This window comes from Manis javanica, chromosome 1 (genome assembly GCF_040802235.1).
Source record: "Manis javanica isolate MJ-LG chromosome 1, MJ_LKY, whole genome shotgun sequence".
Classification (NCBI taxonomy): Eukaryota; Metazoa; Chordata; class Mammalia; order Pholidota; family Manidae; genus Manis; species Manis javanica.
The window spans coordinates 119,691,788-119,709,810 of NC_133156.1; the positions used below are offsets into that span (position 1 = coordinate 119,691,788).

The 18,023-nt window shown below is 39.0% G+C and overlaps 1 protein-coding gene across 4 annotated transcripts in view; it reads left to right on the forward strand.

Moving 5' to 3' along the window:
• Positions 1-18,023, forward strand: part of DAB2 (DAB adaptor protein 2) — a 46,753-nt gene that overhangs the window by 21,780 nt on the left and 6,950 nt on the right. For 2 of the 4 annotated variants that reach the window (XM_017670314.3, XM_073236789.1), the window contains exons 2-11: positions 5,268-5,459; positions 6,387-6,526; positions 7,170-7,268; positions 8,929-9,060; positions 9,584-9,664; positions 10,113-10,139; positions 10,387-10,440; positions 10,841-10,903; positions 15,532-16,182; positions 17,143-17,305. In XM_017670314.3, coding sequence (XP_017525803.2) covers positions 5,369-5,459; positions 6,387-6,526; positions 7,170-7,268; positions 8,929-9,060; positions 9,584-9,664; positions 10,113-10,139; positions 10,387-10,440; positions 10,841-10,903; positions 15,532-16,182; positions 17,143-17,305 — 1,501 coding nt within the window. In that variant the 5' untranslated portion in view covers positions 5,268-5,368. The remainder of the gene's footprint in view (positions 1-5,267; positions 5,460-6,386; positions 6,527-7,169; positions 7,269-8,928; positions 9,061-9,583; positions 9,665-10,112; positions 10,140-10,386; positions 10,441-10,840; positions 10,904-15,531; positions 16,183-17,142; positions 17,306-18,023) is intronic. The other 2 variants (XM_037002565.2, XM_017670315.3) reach the window with 2 other exon arrangements.

Sequence of the window (18,023 nt, forward strand, 5' to 3'; positions counted from 1 at the left end):
CGTGTCATTATTCATAAAATAGAGACAAATTCTGTTTCATAGAGCTGTCAGGATAAATTTCTTAAGTGCTTGGTACATTAGGTGTTTGTCCCATTTCCTTTACCATTTAAAACAGACTCCCTACCATTTGTGGACTGGGGTTACCATTAAATGTCCTTAACTCAAGTTATTCCTTTTACCAACATTTTGATAGTGATCAGCAAATTCCTCTCTACTCTGTGTAATTTGCATAAGAAGATAGACTGAGAGGGAGGTGGCAAAGTTGTATCATGATACTGCTTTAGAACCCTGGAATTATTAAATAGTATCATTGCTGATACCAGTGCTTCTCTGGTATGGAAAGTATAAGTGAGAATAAGAAAGTTCCAGCCAAATTTCTCCCTACACAAATTCGTTCCTATGCTGGCTATTCCAGGGTTCTAAATACTAGATCTCTTGTATGAATCACTTTAAGGGATAAACAAACTATAGCAGATTTTTTTCTAGTACAAAGGACATGGGGTCCTAAGATGACTCATGCAGTCTTCTGGTATACCTATCTCAGAAACTTCTCAGAAATCAAAGAAGATGTCGCAAGCTTCAAAATCTCTTCTAGTCATCCAGTTCTTGTGCTATGGAAAGGGGAAGTCCCTACATTCTTTCAAGAAGGTTTGTATTAAGTCCAAAATCCAAGTTAGATATCTTCACTCTGATGGAAGCTAGTTTTATTGACTTCGCTAAGTTTCATTTACAATTTTCTGATCTTTATTAGATCTTAAGAAGGACTCAAGAATAAACAATAACTTTAGATCCCTAACTGTTTCCAGATGTATCTTCTTATTTCGCTTCTCAAGCATCTAATGAAGGGAGCAGCCTAACCCAAAGAACTAGAATCTTCTTATTTCTCTTCTCTAGTGTCTAATGAAGGCAACAGCCCAGCCCAAAGAACTAGAACCAGCTAGGTTTAGATGGAGAGCTATTCATGTTACCCTCTGTATATATTTTTGAGCTTTAATTTGTAATCCCTGCCTTATGATAGCACTTCTGTGGTGTTATCATGATTCATATTGTGCTTCTTGGTCAAAAGAGTCCCTGGGACTAAACCCAGTAATGAGAAGACTATATTCTTCCTGGTTGTCCTACACCCACTTGTTTCCCTTTATAAAAAACCTTTTACCTTGCTAGAGCTTTAAAACAGACCACATAACCCTAATGCAATATAGACTTTTTTTTTTCTTTTTAACAATGCCCTAGTTCAGGAAAGTAATCAAATGAATTAAGTAGGGCATCTTTTGGCCCTCAGATCCCATTCCTAGGCCCAAATCCTTTCCAAAAATCAATTTATTATAAAGTGTGCTGAACATTTTATGGGCACAATTGGCAGCTCTGTAACAGTGTTAGAAGGATTGTATATTTGAATTCTAACTGTTGCATTTAAGTTGATTATTCTCTACAGAGGGACCTAAGTCTGGAAGCAAGACTTCTTCCTTCTGCTCTGTGTCAGGTGATAACTTGGGCAGTTCAACTGTCTCTGGTGGGATATTTGCTTTTTAAACCTTGGGAGATAGGTGAACTTTTATCATTCTGGTACATGTGTGACTGGATATACATTTCTGTTAAAATTTTTAAAGAAACCTTTAACATTTCTCTACAAAAGGGATTTATCTTTGAGTCTTACAGCCTATGGGCAGAGTTAATTTACATTCATTTCAGGGGATATAGACACATTTTAAATTGTACAATCTACAATGGAGACCTACACTTGCTTATTGCAACCCAATATACACACACCTTTTCTTCAGGGAATTCATGCTAAAGAAACTTTTCTCCCTATTTTTTTTCTGCTTTGCATCTTATAACTATTTATCCCCAAACAGTGAAAGGATAATAGTCAAAGAACCGCAAATACCTTTGAAACAATTCCAATGCTGTGAAAAGTTGTGCTGAAGTGTCTGAAAGAGTTTTCCTGTAAAATGAGAGCTCTTTCCATTTTGGTCCAGTCTACCAGCACTAGATTGGATACCTGGTCTTGAGCTGTGAAGTTGTATGTCTTATACTGCCTTTATGACTAAATTGACTAAACCACATACCACCTTTTCCTCTCCCAAACCCCTCAAAATACTTGTGGCACTACACAAATCCCTTTAAAATATTCTCACTTCAGGATAAAATTTGCTAAATTTAAAGAGCTAAATCTTTTCTTGTCAGAAATAATATCCTGCAGAAAATGCAATATCAGGCCTCAAAGGTGGTCAACAAACTCTATACCAGGTTACTTTTCAACCAGAACTGGTGGGGAAAACGGGAAGGCTGCAGAGAGAGGTCTTTCCTTCTCTCTTCAGGAACAAATAGGTAACTGGGATGGACAGGATGTGGGGGACAGGGAAGCTTGTCAAATTTGAAAAGGTAAGGGGTCAAAAAGCAGAAAGTGCTCTAAAAGATATGGCATACAAGAGTGAAAGGAAAGGAGATTGAAGGTAAGGAGGAGCAAAATATTTGAGAGTCTCATAAACAAAACAAAAAAGTTAAAATATTTGTCCTAAATGAATGAGGAGTCATCACAGGACCAAACAGGTAAACTCCAAACACTATTCTAAAATTGAGAGGAATTTCATCATTAAAAAAATAAAATCCAGATCATCCCAATTCAGCCATGGACCCTATCCTCAAGGTTGTCATGGGAGCAAATAGTAGGTGGGGGGTGGACGGCTCACCAGAAAGTTTAAGTGTCTGATGCATGCAGTCAGATACCCCCAGCAGGATGAAAAGCAAAGTAGCAAAGTAATTGGATTAGGTCAGACCAATCAGCAGTTGATGCTGATTTTCTGAGGCTAGAGTTGTGATAATCAGTCAGTCCTTTCAAGGGAAGGGAATATGGAAAGGCAGAAGGTAGGAGACCATCAATTTTAGATTGTTTAATCATGAAAAGACCATGGGCTGATGATCAGAGTACTACACAGTCATAGGGAAGTATTTTCCTTACTTCTACGATGAGATCTGAACAGTTTATAAAAGAAAGGCCCACTGGGGAGAAGGTGAGGGTGACGCAGGATGAGTCAAAGCATCTCCTTCAGTCAGAGCTTAGTCTCACGTCCTGATGGTTTTAACATGGGTCAATGTCCTCTTGAATTGGAATAAATTCTTTGAAATTAAGAAAGTGATTATGGCTTTCTGAAATTGGAAGAGTGTGGATATGACTAGATTTGTCACTTCTTGAGGAAACAAATCCTGGGAACCACTGAAAACCATCAAGGTGTACAAAAGAGTGGTGTACTGGTTCCCTAGGGCTGCCTTAGCAAATTAACAAACACTAAGTGTCTTAAAACCACAGAAATTTTTTTCTTTCACAGTCCTGGAGGCCAGAGGCCTAAATCAAGATGTCATCAGGGTCTGTTCCTTCTGGAGCTCTGAGGAAGAATCGTTCTGTGCCTTTCTCTTAGCTTCAGTGAACTTTGGCAATCTTTGGCATTCCTGGTTTGTAGATGTTTCCATTCATTCTCCATCTCTGTCCCAGATTACTTTCTTTGTGTGTCTCTATGTCTCAAATTCCTCCTCTCCTTTTATAAGGGCATTTAGGGCCCTCCCTAAATCCAGGATAATCTCAGCTGAAGGTCCTGAATTAAAACTGAAAACACCCTTTTCCTAAATAAGACCATATTCGAAGGTTCAGGGTTAGGACAGGGACATACCTTTTTGGGGGCCACTACAGATGTGCAATAGAGCATCTCTGCAGCAAGTCTGAAGCATCTCAGATAAGAGCCATCAGTGGAACATTCGAGGAGCTCTGGCTTGTCACCAGACAGCCTGGCTTAGACCCACATAGCAGCCTTGGCTCTTTCTCTGGAAAAGTAAAATAATACTGGATCATGATACTCAGAGTTACTGTGAAGTTTTGGAGTTAATACAGGTAAAAAACTACTAGTGCCTGCCCTGCAACTAAGTCTTGAGTAAAAAGGGCTTTGAATCTTCCACTATGTAAGATGTTTACCTATAAAACACCTCTCTCATCAAAAGCCCTGGCTGCCTACCCCTCAGGCATCTTTGAACAGAATTAATTACTAACTGTTCAAATGAAATAATTCAGCTAACATTAATTATACATTGATTTATGTATATATCTGTTTTTAAAGACTATAAAGACTAAAGACTCATGCAGTAGGAGAGATTAAGTACTGATCTTCAGGAAAACCTGTTAATATTTATGAAGCAGAAGTGCAATTCAAGCTAAGTAAGTAAAAATCTGAGACTTACTTTTTATCCTTTGAATGTCTAACAAATACCATATATTCCCACATAGTGGATGTGGTACTTGAATTAAAAAGCATCAAATAAATGGATGCTAAAGGCACAGAATGAAGAGGGCTCTTTGGGGCGGGAGGAGTGTACCAGCCCATTGGTGGTCTTCGCAGGATAACAAAACTCTGAATGGCTTTTCTTTGCCTTTGGCCTTCAGTCCATGTAGGAAGTTAACCTCTCCCTAGCTCTTTCAGCTGTATCGAAACTCTGACTCCTGGGAGGCAGGGAAAACCTGTCAAAATATTAGTTCACTTCTATGTGCTTATAATGACTCTGCATTTTCTGTTTTACCTACTATGATACATGGGAGAGCTTTATGAGAGCCACATACCACAGCTGTTTTGGGAATAGTGATACCGAATAATAGCATTAAAATATTTACGCTCAATGAATTGCACAATAGACACCCCATAAGTTCATTCTTTCTCTGATACATGTGTTAATGTCAAAAATAAATGTTTTCTAAAGTGTACTGCTTAGATAGCCCTGGAGATTATATGCAGAATACTAACATTTTAAAAAATATTTATCAATATGAATAAGAAAATTCATAACTCTACTTCTGTCACTGCTTTTGGAGTTAGATGATTTTGTCAAGCACCAGAATTTATAATGCCCAATTCCAGATGACAGTGGCTGTGTTCTCAGGTTCCTCATCCGATTTACTTCTGTTTTGCTGTGAAACCTTATTTTTCCACGTGACATGTTTTATCCTTATCTTTAATTTTTATGGTTAACTTCTAATACAAATTGCTTAGCTAGATAACCATTAAATGTTATGCAAAAAGTCTGGTAAATAACCTCTTTCCATTTTGGAAATGACCAAGGAAACAATCCTACCCACTCTCCTGCTTTCAGAGTTGAGTCTCATAGAGGAGAAAGAACAACATGAGTCTGAAGAACTGTATTCACGAATCCCTAGTTGTAGCCCCATTGTGGAGTAAAGTCAGGGTTTGCTGCAAGGATCTCTTCACATCTCTCTCTGCCTGCAGGTGTCCGTGGTGGGTTATGTCCATTTGAGACGTCTCCGTTGGGGATCGCCTGGCGTCTCTAAGTGTCAGCTGCTGCTGGACTCTGCTGTCTGCCTCTTGCCATGTCTAACGAAGTAGAAACGAGTACAACTAATGGTCAGCCAGACCAACAGGCTGCACCCAAAGCACCATCGAAGAAGGAAAAGAAGAAAGGTATGGAGAAACCCTCTTGAGGCCAGTGAGGGGAGCTAGCGGAAGTTACCTCCGAAGGAATGTGAATTCAGGCTAAAGTAAGAGCTAAGAGCTGGATGTTGCCTTGTTTCGACTTCAGTCTAGTCTCAAGTCCTCTTTAATAGGAGAGTTGGACTTTGGCAGAGGAGGTTAGTTTGCTCCATATACAATAAGATGCGTCCCTGAATCCTGAGGTTGCAACAACTTGGGTCCTGCTGGGAAGTTTTCATAGCATCTTGTTCAGTTGATAAATGCAATTATCAGTTATTAAACGGTTATCTCTCAGTAACCTATTTACCACTTGCTTTATTGAAATTGTTGTCCTTTCTTGATTTGACCCTCTTCTCTTGACCAGAAGCACCACTAACGTCCTTAATCACTGATAGTTTGAGAATATTCCATGACTTGTTTGCCTTTCGCTTCTACACTTGAGATAGCACAGGCATTTGAAGAGACAAAAGTTGTAAGGATGGGTAATTATCTTAATGATTTTCAAAGGAATTTACTAGTAATACCCTTCTGCCTTACTGCTTAGTTTGAAATGTTACTAAGTTGTGCAGTGCCTTTCTTTTTAACTTAAAAAAGCATTATTGTCCTTAAAGTCATTAAAAAAATATTTTAAGAACTATGATAAAGAATATTAGTAAATCCCACCTCATGTATCCCCATTAAGTTTCCCATAGTTCAGTCTATTTATACCTTTAAGAGTTTATTGTCTCTCCTCCCAACATCATGCAGTATTACAGAGCACAATTTTACTCAAAGCGAGTAGGGAGTGGGTGCAATATTGCATAGTTGGCCAGTTGTATAGCCAGGATTTACAGTTCTCAGATTTGGAGAGTCTAGAGCATATTTGGTCATACCTGGGGCTGAAGTTTAAATATTTATAAACTTTATTTCTTTTCTTAGGCTCTGAAAAGACCGATGAGTATCTTTTGGCCAGATTCAAAGGTGATGGTGTAAAATACAAAGCCAAGCTAATTGGCATCGATGATGTGCCAGATGCAAGAGGGGATAAAATGAGCCAAGATTCTATGATGAAACTAAAGGTAAATGGGGCAAGTGTGCTTTGGCTCCATCTTCAGCAAACGTCCAACAGAGGGAGTCATATTAGGAGGTCATATTTGAAAGAAAGACTTTTCTAATCACAAAACTGATCCAACAGCTCCTCAGTTCATGAGCGGTCATGAGTTTGTTTGCATATTCTGATTTGCTGTCTGATTTACTCAAGCATAGCAGGACTCTTTCCGTTGGGGACATCCAATGTTAGAGCCTGGAAGCATGCAGGTGACATTCAGGACTCTACTTGGAAGCTCGTGAATAATTAGTGTTAGTCCTTTGGTTCTGTGATTTTTTAAATTCTAGTACTGTAACTGTGTGAAACTAATTAAATAATTAATACTTGTTAAGTAAGACAAGACTTCGAGGAAACGTCTTTGAAGATCTTCCAGTTCAGTCTCCTTGTCTTTACCGATGACTATTAGAACGACTCATCCAAGTTCATGTAGCTAACTAATGATGCCCTGGCTCAATGTCTTCTATTCCATGCTTCTGTCTCCTATGAAGGGGGCCTAACCCATTCATGGATGGTAACCAAGCTGAAAACAAAATTGTCTTTTAAATCTTTTTTAGTATCAGAAGCATTGTAGGGTGCTTGTAACTAGATTTTTCTTGTTTTCCCGACCTCCTCAGGGAATGGCAGCGGCTGGCCGGTCTCAGGGACAGCACAAACAAAGGATCTGGGTTAACATTTCCCTTTCTGGGATAAAAATAATTGATGAGAAAACTGGGGTAAGAATTCACTTTCACTAACACCTTTCTGACCACCTGAGTCTGACAAACAATTGGCGACTTAAATTTCAGCATCTCTCTTTCCTTTTCAAAATTCTGTAGGAAAAAAAAAAGAGTACATACTACTTCTCCAGAAGTAACAGGCAGAAAACAGGGCAGGAGATGAGGAGTCATGATCATTTATTTTCAAATTCGCTTCCTATAGTAGATGTGAATATCAAGCCTGTAGTATGCTATAAATGGGTATTTTTTGGACCCTAAGTCCACAGAAGTAGATCAATCCTAATCCCTGGTTTGCAATGCTGTCAGGGGTCCAAGCGTGGGTCTCCTTGTAATGCATCGATCACATGCAAACGTTCCGGCTAACGTAAAGCTAGAATATTACCTGCAATGCATTTACCTCTTGTCTTCTCATCTCTTTTCCCTTCCTCCTCACCCCACAAATGTTCTTTATTTCAGTTGCTGTAGTTCAATTACATGTGAATTGTCTTGCTTGTTTTGTGGTGTTCTGTTTTTTTGAGCCTTATCAAAAAGCTATCACACTTCAAGTCTTCTGGGATTTGTTTTTCTCTGTTCACCATAACATCCTATGATTCCTCTACTTACAGTATTGTTTATAGCTTATTTTCATTGCTGAAAAATACTGTATTGATTCCAAGTACTGTGGGGAGACCTACAGTTACTATTCACCCCTTCCTGGAGATACCCATTATCTGTTATGCAGAATCCATCGGTCAGGCTTAGAGCTGACCAGGGTCCATGCCCCCTCACCCTGCTGGGCCTCATGCCTTGACTGCCATCTCCATTCTTCCTCACGTCTCAAGTCTCATTTTCCAAGCCCACCAGAGAATGGTGGCAGGTTTCCCTCATAAGGATTCTCTCACCCTCCGAACTTTCTAAGACACCCAATGTAAACTGGGTGTAAATTTCAGTAAAAACTGAAAAGTGGCCCTGGGCATTTGGAAACAAAAGCCAATACACATTCTGACACCCTACAAATATCCCTGAAGAGCTGAGCCCTGCTCTCTGCTTAAAAGGATCAGGAGAAAGGGGTAGGAGGAAATAGACAAGAAGGCACTACTAAACCACTAAACCCCCTGCCCATGGGATTCCTGGATGATGTGGACATCTATGTGAGATTGAGAAATAGTTGCTGACAGCATTTGGTAACTTCTAGAATATACTGGGGATAATTCTTAGGACAATAATACTTAGGGTGATTCTCCGGCCACTCTGAGCCATTGTGAAAGGATCCCTGTGAACACTCTTGTAGCTTAGTTACACTGTTCACTTGAGTTTGTCTTTGAGTTGGGAAAACATACCTACTTAGAATGGCTTGGGGCAACATGTCCCATCTTCACTTTAGAAATTCTTGGTCTCCTAATCCTCAGGCCTTCCTTGCTATGTGGCACCACATCTTTGGGATGGAGAAAGTCATGTATCCCTATTTTAAGGAGGAGCATTCTTCCCACTTGTGTTTCCTGCTCCTTGTTCCTTTTAGAGCCCTTTTTAGCAAGGATAAATGTAGCTTTAGTCTTCAGCCATTGGCAAAATATTCTTTCTTCAAACGTTTCAGCCTTTCACATATGCCTAGATATCTGAAACTTAGTTGTACAAATATATTCTAGCTTTCTCAATCATTTTTTATGCTCCTTTTCAGGTAATAGAGCATGAACATCCAGTAAATAAGATTTCTTTCATTGCTCGTGATGTGACAGACAACCGGGCATTTGGCTATGTGTGTGGAGGAGAAGGCCAGCACCAGTTTTTTGCCATAAAAACAGGGCAACAGGTAAGCTTGAAGCCTTGAGGTACACCCAGAGGGGCACTTGCCCGCAGCTGAACAAAGAAGTGTATGTCACTCAACTAGAGAGCTTGTTGGAAACAAGCAGATGTAGGAAGACTAAGCAGTGACTCAGAGGATGACTATCTTTAGTGGTCTAAGAAATATTTTTTATGTGTCACTGATATGTGACACATACCAGCAGAGTATGTGGTATAGGACTGGTCAAATGGATTTTCTTACAAGGTCAGTGCTGATTTTAGAACAGTTGAGAATTATTCCCAGAAATCCTGAAGAGACTTGGAAAATTATTATGGTACTTCTTGTTTTATCTAAATACTTATTAACCGCACTGTCCTTTATGTACCCTCAGGTGGGGGTGGGAGTGGTGGTGATCCCCCATAACCCAGGGGAAGGTAGAAAGGAGCTTTAAGATAAAGGAGGAAAATGGTACAGATCAGAAATGATGGATGACAAAGGGGAAAAAACTGTAAGATTAAAGTACTGATAAAGATGTTTTCTCTTGCTTTAGGCCGAACCATTAGTCATTGATCTTAAAGACCTTTTTCAAGTTATCTATAATGTAAAAAAAAAAGAAGAAGAAAAGAAAAAGGCAAGTACTACCCAATACCAGCTCTAACAAATTAAGGCTCTATTCAGGGCCATGTGTGAATGTTATATAAACATAAAGTTTGTCTGGAGAGTTGGCTTCAAAGTATAGAAAGTAGAGAAATGTATTGTCAGTTCTTCCCAGTTGCCAGGAATGGATGGATGTATGGTTAGACACTTCTGATATCTAGTCCCAGACTTTTGTCTTTACTCCCTACAAGCTTCACACTGATTCCTGGGACTGTACAGGACTACCAAGTTTAAGTCCAGCAACTCTGTTCAAATCCAGTATTGTTTGAAAAGGGGAAGGGAATGTAGGGCAGAAGTAATATGCAAGACTCTCTCTTGCCTTATGTCCATGAACCTTTAGATATATATATATGTATATGTATTTTATTTGACTCCTTTTAGCTTTAATTACTAAAATCACTGAATTCGTGTCTTTTTTTTAGGTGGAAGAAGCCAACAAAGCAGTAGAGGTAACACCGTATCTTTACTTCTTAGGACTTGCACATGTGATGTGTATAAGCCTTGTGTGCTACCTGCCCAAGCATGCTCTCCTCCTAGCTTATTGCTATGTGTTCAAGACCTTTCTGGCCATAGAAGATGTACAGTTGAGTGATCAGTGCCAAAATCATAACTGCTTTGCAAGCCAACACACTGGGAAATTAGATTCTGTAGGGAAAACTCACCAACTAAGCCCTTAAATATTTGCCATCTTTTCAGAATGGAAGTGAGACCCTGCTGACTCTTGATGACCAAGCTAACAAACTGAAATTGGTATGTATGTGACTTTTTATGGTTCTTACTTATCTGAACTTGGGCTTTACTTCCTACAGATGTTGCTAATACTAAGTCTGTATTGAATCTGTATGAAAATCCAGTTGAGACAATTTCTCTAAACATTAGTATAACATTTATGTCAAGACACAAAGTAATCTTTTTAGTAAAAACATCCAAATCTAATTCAAATACTTCTATAAGAGTGTGGACCAGATGAATGTCTTTGGGGACATGTCTACATCTCCTGACCTAAATAGACTAATATCAAATCTGTATTAAATGAAAAATCCAGTTGTGACAACTGATTTCCTAAATTGTGGTTTAGGAAGCAATTTTGACAATATACAAAGTAATCTTCAGTAGACCCATCTGAATCTAATCCAAATACTTTTTTAAGGGTGTTGACCAGATGGATTTGTTTGGGGACATGTCTACACCTCCTGACCTAAATAGTCCAACAGTAAGTGTCTGTTTTTAAATTTGCAATGTAATGGAAATGACATCTATAACTCAAATTGGCAATTAACCAGAAATCTTGAGCATCTCACTGAAACTTGAAAGGTGACTGCTGATTTTTTTGCATAATGTGTAAATGGCTACTAGGTCACATTTGCATCTTAGGTCACCATGGGAACCTATCAGCACTGTTCCAGATATATTAGTATTGCTTACAGGTTAAATCTGAGCAATAGGTCAGGCAATGTAGTCCTTCTTGGTATTACATAGGGTCAGGAGGAATTACTGAATAACAACCCTTAGCTTGTCTAACCATAACATCCAATACGTTTCCTTGAAGGAAGTATAAGTATAATTGTTAGATGATAATTGTAAACCTCCTGGCCTCTTCATTTTTTTTCCTATTCTTTCTATTGTGATTTAGCAGTATAAACTTGGTGTGAAGTAAGACTTAAAACAAACAAGAGGCTCAGTTATGTTTAATCAAAGCCTTGTTTAAGAAGGTGCTTGTTCTTTACAGGTATTATAGTGTATCAAGTCTTCTTGATATTGATCAATCCATGACAAGTCTGTGAGAATGGAGCAATATTTGCCTTTACAGATATAGAAATGGTGATTCAGAGAAAAACTCAAGAAAGAGATTCAGGTTCAAGGCTTAAGCTCAAGTCTCAGACCTTCTAAACAGGCCTCAACTGAAATTGCCCTTGTAATTTTGAATGGCTTGTTACAATTTCTGTGATCTATTTAACAGTTTCTTGTGTATGTGCTATTTGCAAGGCACAGAAGTGAGTGAGGATACACAGTGTCAGTGACATCATGGAGTTACTATCTAGCAGGGAGACCAACATTAAAACTGATAATGAAGCCTATTAGTTGATGTTAGTTACAAGGTATTTACCTAGTTTAGAGGTTCAGATAATTCCTCTGAATGAGCTCCTGAAATTGAACATAAAAGCTGAGAGACAAAAAGACCATCAGTCTAGAATAATGGGAAGAATGTCTATCTAGGAGACTCTTCTATCAGGGGATTATCAAGCAAGCCTGTGTAACCAAGAAGCCGTAGGAATCAAAGCAGCAGCAGGTGGACGACTGGGTAAATCTCACCTGCCGGAGAGCTGCAGACAATACCAGGCCTATGAAGTGTCACATAAAATACCCAGTGGAATGGGGAAGAGCAGGGGCTGCAGACTCTTCTGTGCTCCAAACACTTGAGATTCACAGTACATAACAGCATTTTAGAGGCCCTAAAAAGCCTGCAACATTCTTCATAATGCTTACTAACATTCTAAGGTTAAACTTTTGAAATACCAGGATTAGATCATCCTGAAAGGTCCATCCTAGCTCTGAGGTCCTTTTGAGACCTAGGCAACTTTGCCCTGCCTCCTTTAGTAGCTCCCCTCCCAGAGTAAATTGGCATCTGAACTACCTGCTTTCCAAGTATAACTGACATTCAAAGAAGTATATGAACGAGATCAAAGCACTCAAGTTATGAAGCAGAATTCCAATGGGATAGGAAAGGAAGCATATACTATTTAATCTGCTTCTATAGTCTTCTAGAAAGTTCTGAAAATATAAAACAAAAGCAATATAAGGATCTTGAGTCTCGTTTATATTAGACTTCATGCATTCTAAGAATTTTTTCATTCATAGAAATAAAATACAAGTATTAGTTAAACTCACAATAAAGTAATAAATACCATCAAAGTAGATGGTATCTGGTAAGTAAGAGAATGCTAACAGTGCTACTTGTGTACTGGTTAGACTTTGCCAATGTGTTATTACATATTGACTCCATATTCATCTATCACAAAATAAATTTACCTATAGTTGATGAAACCAGCATGTTTAAAGATACTCAAATGTTACAGCAGTTGCTCCAGAAGAAATGACGAGAAAACAAAATCTAAATTATCTAGACTTTATTAGTGGTTCCATGTCTCATCTGCTACTCACTCATCATTCATACAGAATAATTTTATGCATTTTAAATAAAGCTCATTGTTGTAAACTAAGTGGCATCCTTTACAATGTAATTTTTATTGGAAAACCAGTTCCATATTGCATGTCAAAAAGGAAGGAGAAGAAGAAAAAGACATGCTCTCTAACTTTAAAAATGGGGCAATTTGAAAACACAGTTATTTTGAGAAGATCATAAGGGTGGTCTCCCATCAAGTATGTTAAATCTGGTACATGGATGGGATCAGGACACAAAGCACAGTCTCATGTATACACAAGATGCCATGGGTGGGCACAGGTGGAGATAAAATAGAAGAATCAATGGGAAAAGGCTTTGCAAAGAATCTGAACTTGAAAATGGGTCTTTGAAATGTGTAGGAAAATAATGGTTAGGCTAAAATAAACTAGGTTCTATTATGGGTCATTTTCAAAGTCTGGTTAATGAAGATTATTTTAAGATAAGAAGTAGCAGGAAGCCACAAAAGGCTTTGAGTAGGAAAGTCCAGAATTTGGAAGGCTGAAAAGGTGAGGTGGAATTAACTACCTGGAGAAGAGCTAGGCCATGGAACTCAGGATTTAAAACCTTGCCTTTGTGCAGACACTTGTGTGATTGCCTACTTGCCCCTCTTCCCAGAATTCCTTAAGAGCCGAGAATGTGTTTCACTTTCATGTGACTGGTGCTTATCTCTCAGGTGCTCAAATGATGACCAACTGAATGTGGTGTCCACAGTCCAACAAAGAATTAAGGAAGCTCTGACCTAGGGAGTAGATGAGGAGTCTCACATCTCTCAGTTGTAGTCTATGAACTAAACTCTTAATCTTGGATTAACAACAAACCCAACCTGAGGAGAGCCTTATACATTTTACTTATAGGCTGACTATTCAGAAGTCTAACATTGTGGCTCCTGTTTGGTGTCCTAAGAACTTCTTCTGAAGTGTTTGCAAAGGAGAACTCAACCAGCTGTGAACACCCAACTGTTCTAACCCAGAGGTGGCTCATAATAAATGAATAAATACTGGAATCACAAGCTTTGTAGTATATTTTCTCCTACCCTTTGATTGTTAAAGATCCCTACATTAAGATATTCCAATCCATTTCTTTGATTTGAAAAATAATTTTTTCCTTGATTTAAAAAATAATTTTTTACAAGCTCTTCTGATAAACTCTCCTGGTTATAAAGAGAAAAGCTGGCTTGTACAAAATTGTGTTTTTATGCCTACCAATAAAGAAAGCCAAAATATAGAGCACTAATTAAGTCAGACTTAAGACCTAAACTTCCTAAAAATGTGTTCTCTTCTCTTAAAGCCAAGGCTTATTCAGACCCACATTTTACTTATTAGTTTGAGACTTATTTCCTTGAGGTTGTTTTGTCCCAGTAATCAAAATATTTAATAATCTGCTCAGGATAGTGCTAGAACTCTAAATCCATTTCAACTAAGCATTTTTTATCTTTTATGCTTTTCTATGGCTAGCATAGTTCAGTATTTAATGAATCAAAGTCAGAAGGGAGGTCTGCCAGGATGACAGCTCTATCCCAGGGTCAGTCCTAATTAGTTTTGTCATTGACCTGAATAAAGAGTTATCAATTTGCTGCTTTTATGCTGAGAAGGATGTCTAATCTAACAACTAAGAACCCAAATAATTAATAACCAGAAAAAAATGATAGAGAGGGAATAGAATACGTAGAGTTATGCATTTGGTATGTCTTTCAAATTAACAAACCTACAGCTCCACCTTATATACAAATTAGATATTAGATTATTTATACATTCGAGATAAATGAAAGAACTATTTATCTGCTAAATAGATGAGATTACTGTCTTAACTCAGGAAACTTTATGCTATGTCATAAAAAAAATGCACATTATGGGAGCTAAATGTGTGAATATATTATATCAGATTATATCAGTATTTTGAGTATCACTTTCTTAGAAAGACATAGACAAAAGGGTATGTCCAGAGGGGAGACCAGGATGATGAAGATGAGAGAGGTCCATCTTGGATAACAACTTCAAAAAGATCCTTTAGTATTTACAGAGGCATATCTGACAGGCTGTGATGGGAAGAGAAATATTTTTTTGCTTCCTTAGAGGAAAGACAAATTATAGGGAAATATATTTGACCTTAAACTTCATCACAGTCACTATAAAATATGAAATGTATTAGCCAGTCCCTTTGCTCATTTGGAGAGAGGATGTTATGTGACTTTAGAGGTACAGTAGAAGGGACTGTACATCAAGTAGGAAACAGGGCTGGGCTCCTGAGGTCACTTCTTACTTTCAAGCTCAGTGCACATAGGTAACCACTTAGAGTTACTCAAAATTAGTTCCCTTCAAGACTTTCAAAGGCATGAATTGAAACAATGATTCGTGAACTCAGCCAGGCTGTAAGGATGAGGGAAGACATGAATAAAGTAAACAAAAATAAGATTTCACTTAATGAAGGACCAGTGATATTGAGACTTAAACAAAAGGGCATGTGGTAGGGGAATGGTGGGGAGGATCTGCTGCACAACCAGATGTACTCAGGAAGGTGATGGGAGGAGGTAACGGTCAACCAGTTTGTCAAGATCAGAATCTAATGGCAAGTTTGATAATCTTGGTCATCTTATATAGCTTTCGCATTTGAAGTCACACATGGACTAACACTTTTTTTTTTCTTTCCAAATGTGATAGGAAAGCAAAGATATCCTGTTAGTGGATCTAAACTCTGAAATCGACACCAATCAGAATTCTTTAAGAGAAAATCCATTCTTAAATGGCATCACCTCCTGCTCTCTTCCGCGACCAAAGCCTCAGGCATCTTTCTTACCTGAAAATGCCTTTTCTGCCAATCTCAACTTCTTTCCCACCCCTAATCCTGACCCTTTCAGTGACGATCCTTTTGCACAGCCAGATCAATCGACACCCTCTTCGTTTGATTCTGTCAAATCTCCAGATCAGAAGAAAGAGAAGTTGAGTAGCTTGTCTACTCCACTGAGTAATGGGCCCCTGAATGGGGATGTTGATTACTTTGGTCAGCAGTTTGACCAGATCTCTAACCGGACTGGCAAACAGGAAGCTCAGGCAGGCCCGTGGTCCTTTTCAAGTATGCAAACACAGCCAGCAGTGAGAACTCAAAATGGGGTATCTGAAAGAGAGCAGAACGGCTTCCATGTCAAACCCTCCCCGAACCCTTTTGTGGGAAGCCCTCCCAAAGGACTGCCTGTACCGAATGGCGTAAAACAGGACTTGGAAAGCTCTGTCCAGTCCTCACCACATGACTCCATAGCCATTATCCCACCTCCACAAAGTACCAAACCAGGAAGAGGCAGAAGAACCGCTAAGGTGAATTGTCTTCTCCACATATCCATTGGCAGAATGCATGTTCGGTACCAAAGGGTGGTGTGATGCAACTCTTTCCTGCTGCTATTGTAGTTTCCTGTGTGGCTGTGAAATAGAAGGTGGGATAAGGCACATCGTTCTCCAGGAATACTTTCCTCTAATCGCCATCCTTTTTAAGCTTCTCACTAAGCAGTGTTTGTCACACCCTGCTTGCCATTTGCATGTCTTGTCACTGTTATTAACTAAACACAAGTTTTTCCATTTTTAATGCTGCTCTGCTTCTGTACCTCTGGTAAGTTTGATCGTCATGTTCTGGGAAGGGAGGGCAAGGGTTCTTGTGATTCCTTTTGTACCTTCCCCACACTAACACACACCCGAACACACCTCTCATCTTGCATTAATAGCCAAGGTGGTGCTATAGAGTCTGTCTCCTCTCTTAAATGCTGACTGAATAATCCATTGTCTTGAAGGAAACATATATTTACTATTACCTCATTTAAAAGCAATTTAAAATGTGGTTTCTGGATCTTTTTTTGCTTCTAAGTATCTTTGGAAAAATCTTATTAGAATATGCAGGCTGGCCTAATGATAATACTACTTACCGTTATGCAGACTGATTTAAATCCAACAGGATGATCAAAAATATTTAGCTTACTTATTTGTAGTTGTCTTTTCTTTCCCAGCTTCAAGCTTTTAGCTGATAAGGAGAGCAGACAAACACAAATGTGTAAATGAGCAGAATAGATTGCTCTTTGAGAGTCCTCTGTTACAACAGATGCCAAGACTGGATATTCTGTCCACTGCAGAGATCTGTGACTTTTTGATCTTTTTGTAGTTTATCAGTAATAGAAAAAAGTTTTTCCTTTTTTGGCTCCCAAATTTGAGGTACAGAGTAGGAGACAGAACAAAGCCGTATCTCACTGTTACTGAGTAATTCTTCTGTCTCCGTCTCTGCCCCGTTAGTCTCCGGCAAATGACTTGCTTGCATCAGACATCTTTGCTCCTCCCGTCTCAGAACCTCCAGGCCAGACATCACCAACAGGACAATCCGCAACCCTACAGACCAACCCTCTCGATCTCTTCAAGACAAGTGCTTCTGCCCCAGCAGGACCCCTTACAGGTCTAGGTAGGTTTGACTCTGTTACTTTCACTTATAGGATGATAATGCACAGGAAGAAGGTACTTCATACCCAGTAGGTCCCAGGGGCATAAGATTTAAGCATCCTAGGGAGCCTTTGTCCCACTTTTACTTCTGTACAACCTCACCCCCATTTGGTACTCTTAACTTCTAACTGAAATTTGGCTCCTTGAGTTGACACGTGAGAAGACATCCATTTTCAACACTGCACTTACCTGAACCAACTAGTAATGGCTTACTGAAGATAACCGTAAGGGATTCTGAAGCTCAGACCAGCTGCCCTGGAGAAACCCAGTTGAGCTGAGAAAGCCTTGTCTACCTTCTCTATTAGAAAAGGTAGCAATAAGGATGGCTTCCATGCAATTTGTCATTACTCAATCGAATCCCTACCCCCTGTTGAATTGCCATCCCTCTTGGAAGGGATACATATCCCCTAGGGATGTTAAGTTAAATCTGAAGCAAGTGTAAGTCATAGAATGAGAATCCCGGTTCTGAGCCCAGCTCTGTTCCTATGCTCATGGTGGGTGTGGAACTGTCTTATATTCTGATCAGTCTCTGAGTGCTTAAGCCTTCATTCCTCCTTGCCAATATTTTGGCTGGCTGGGTGTCTTAATAGAGTTAGAAAATAAGTACCAGAAACGTGAAATTGAAAAGAGCACAGAGATAAGGGAAGAGATGAACTCTATCAGGTACCTGGGATATGCTG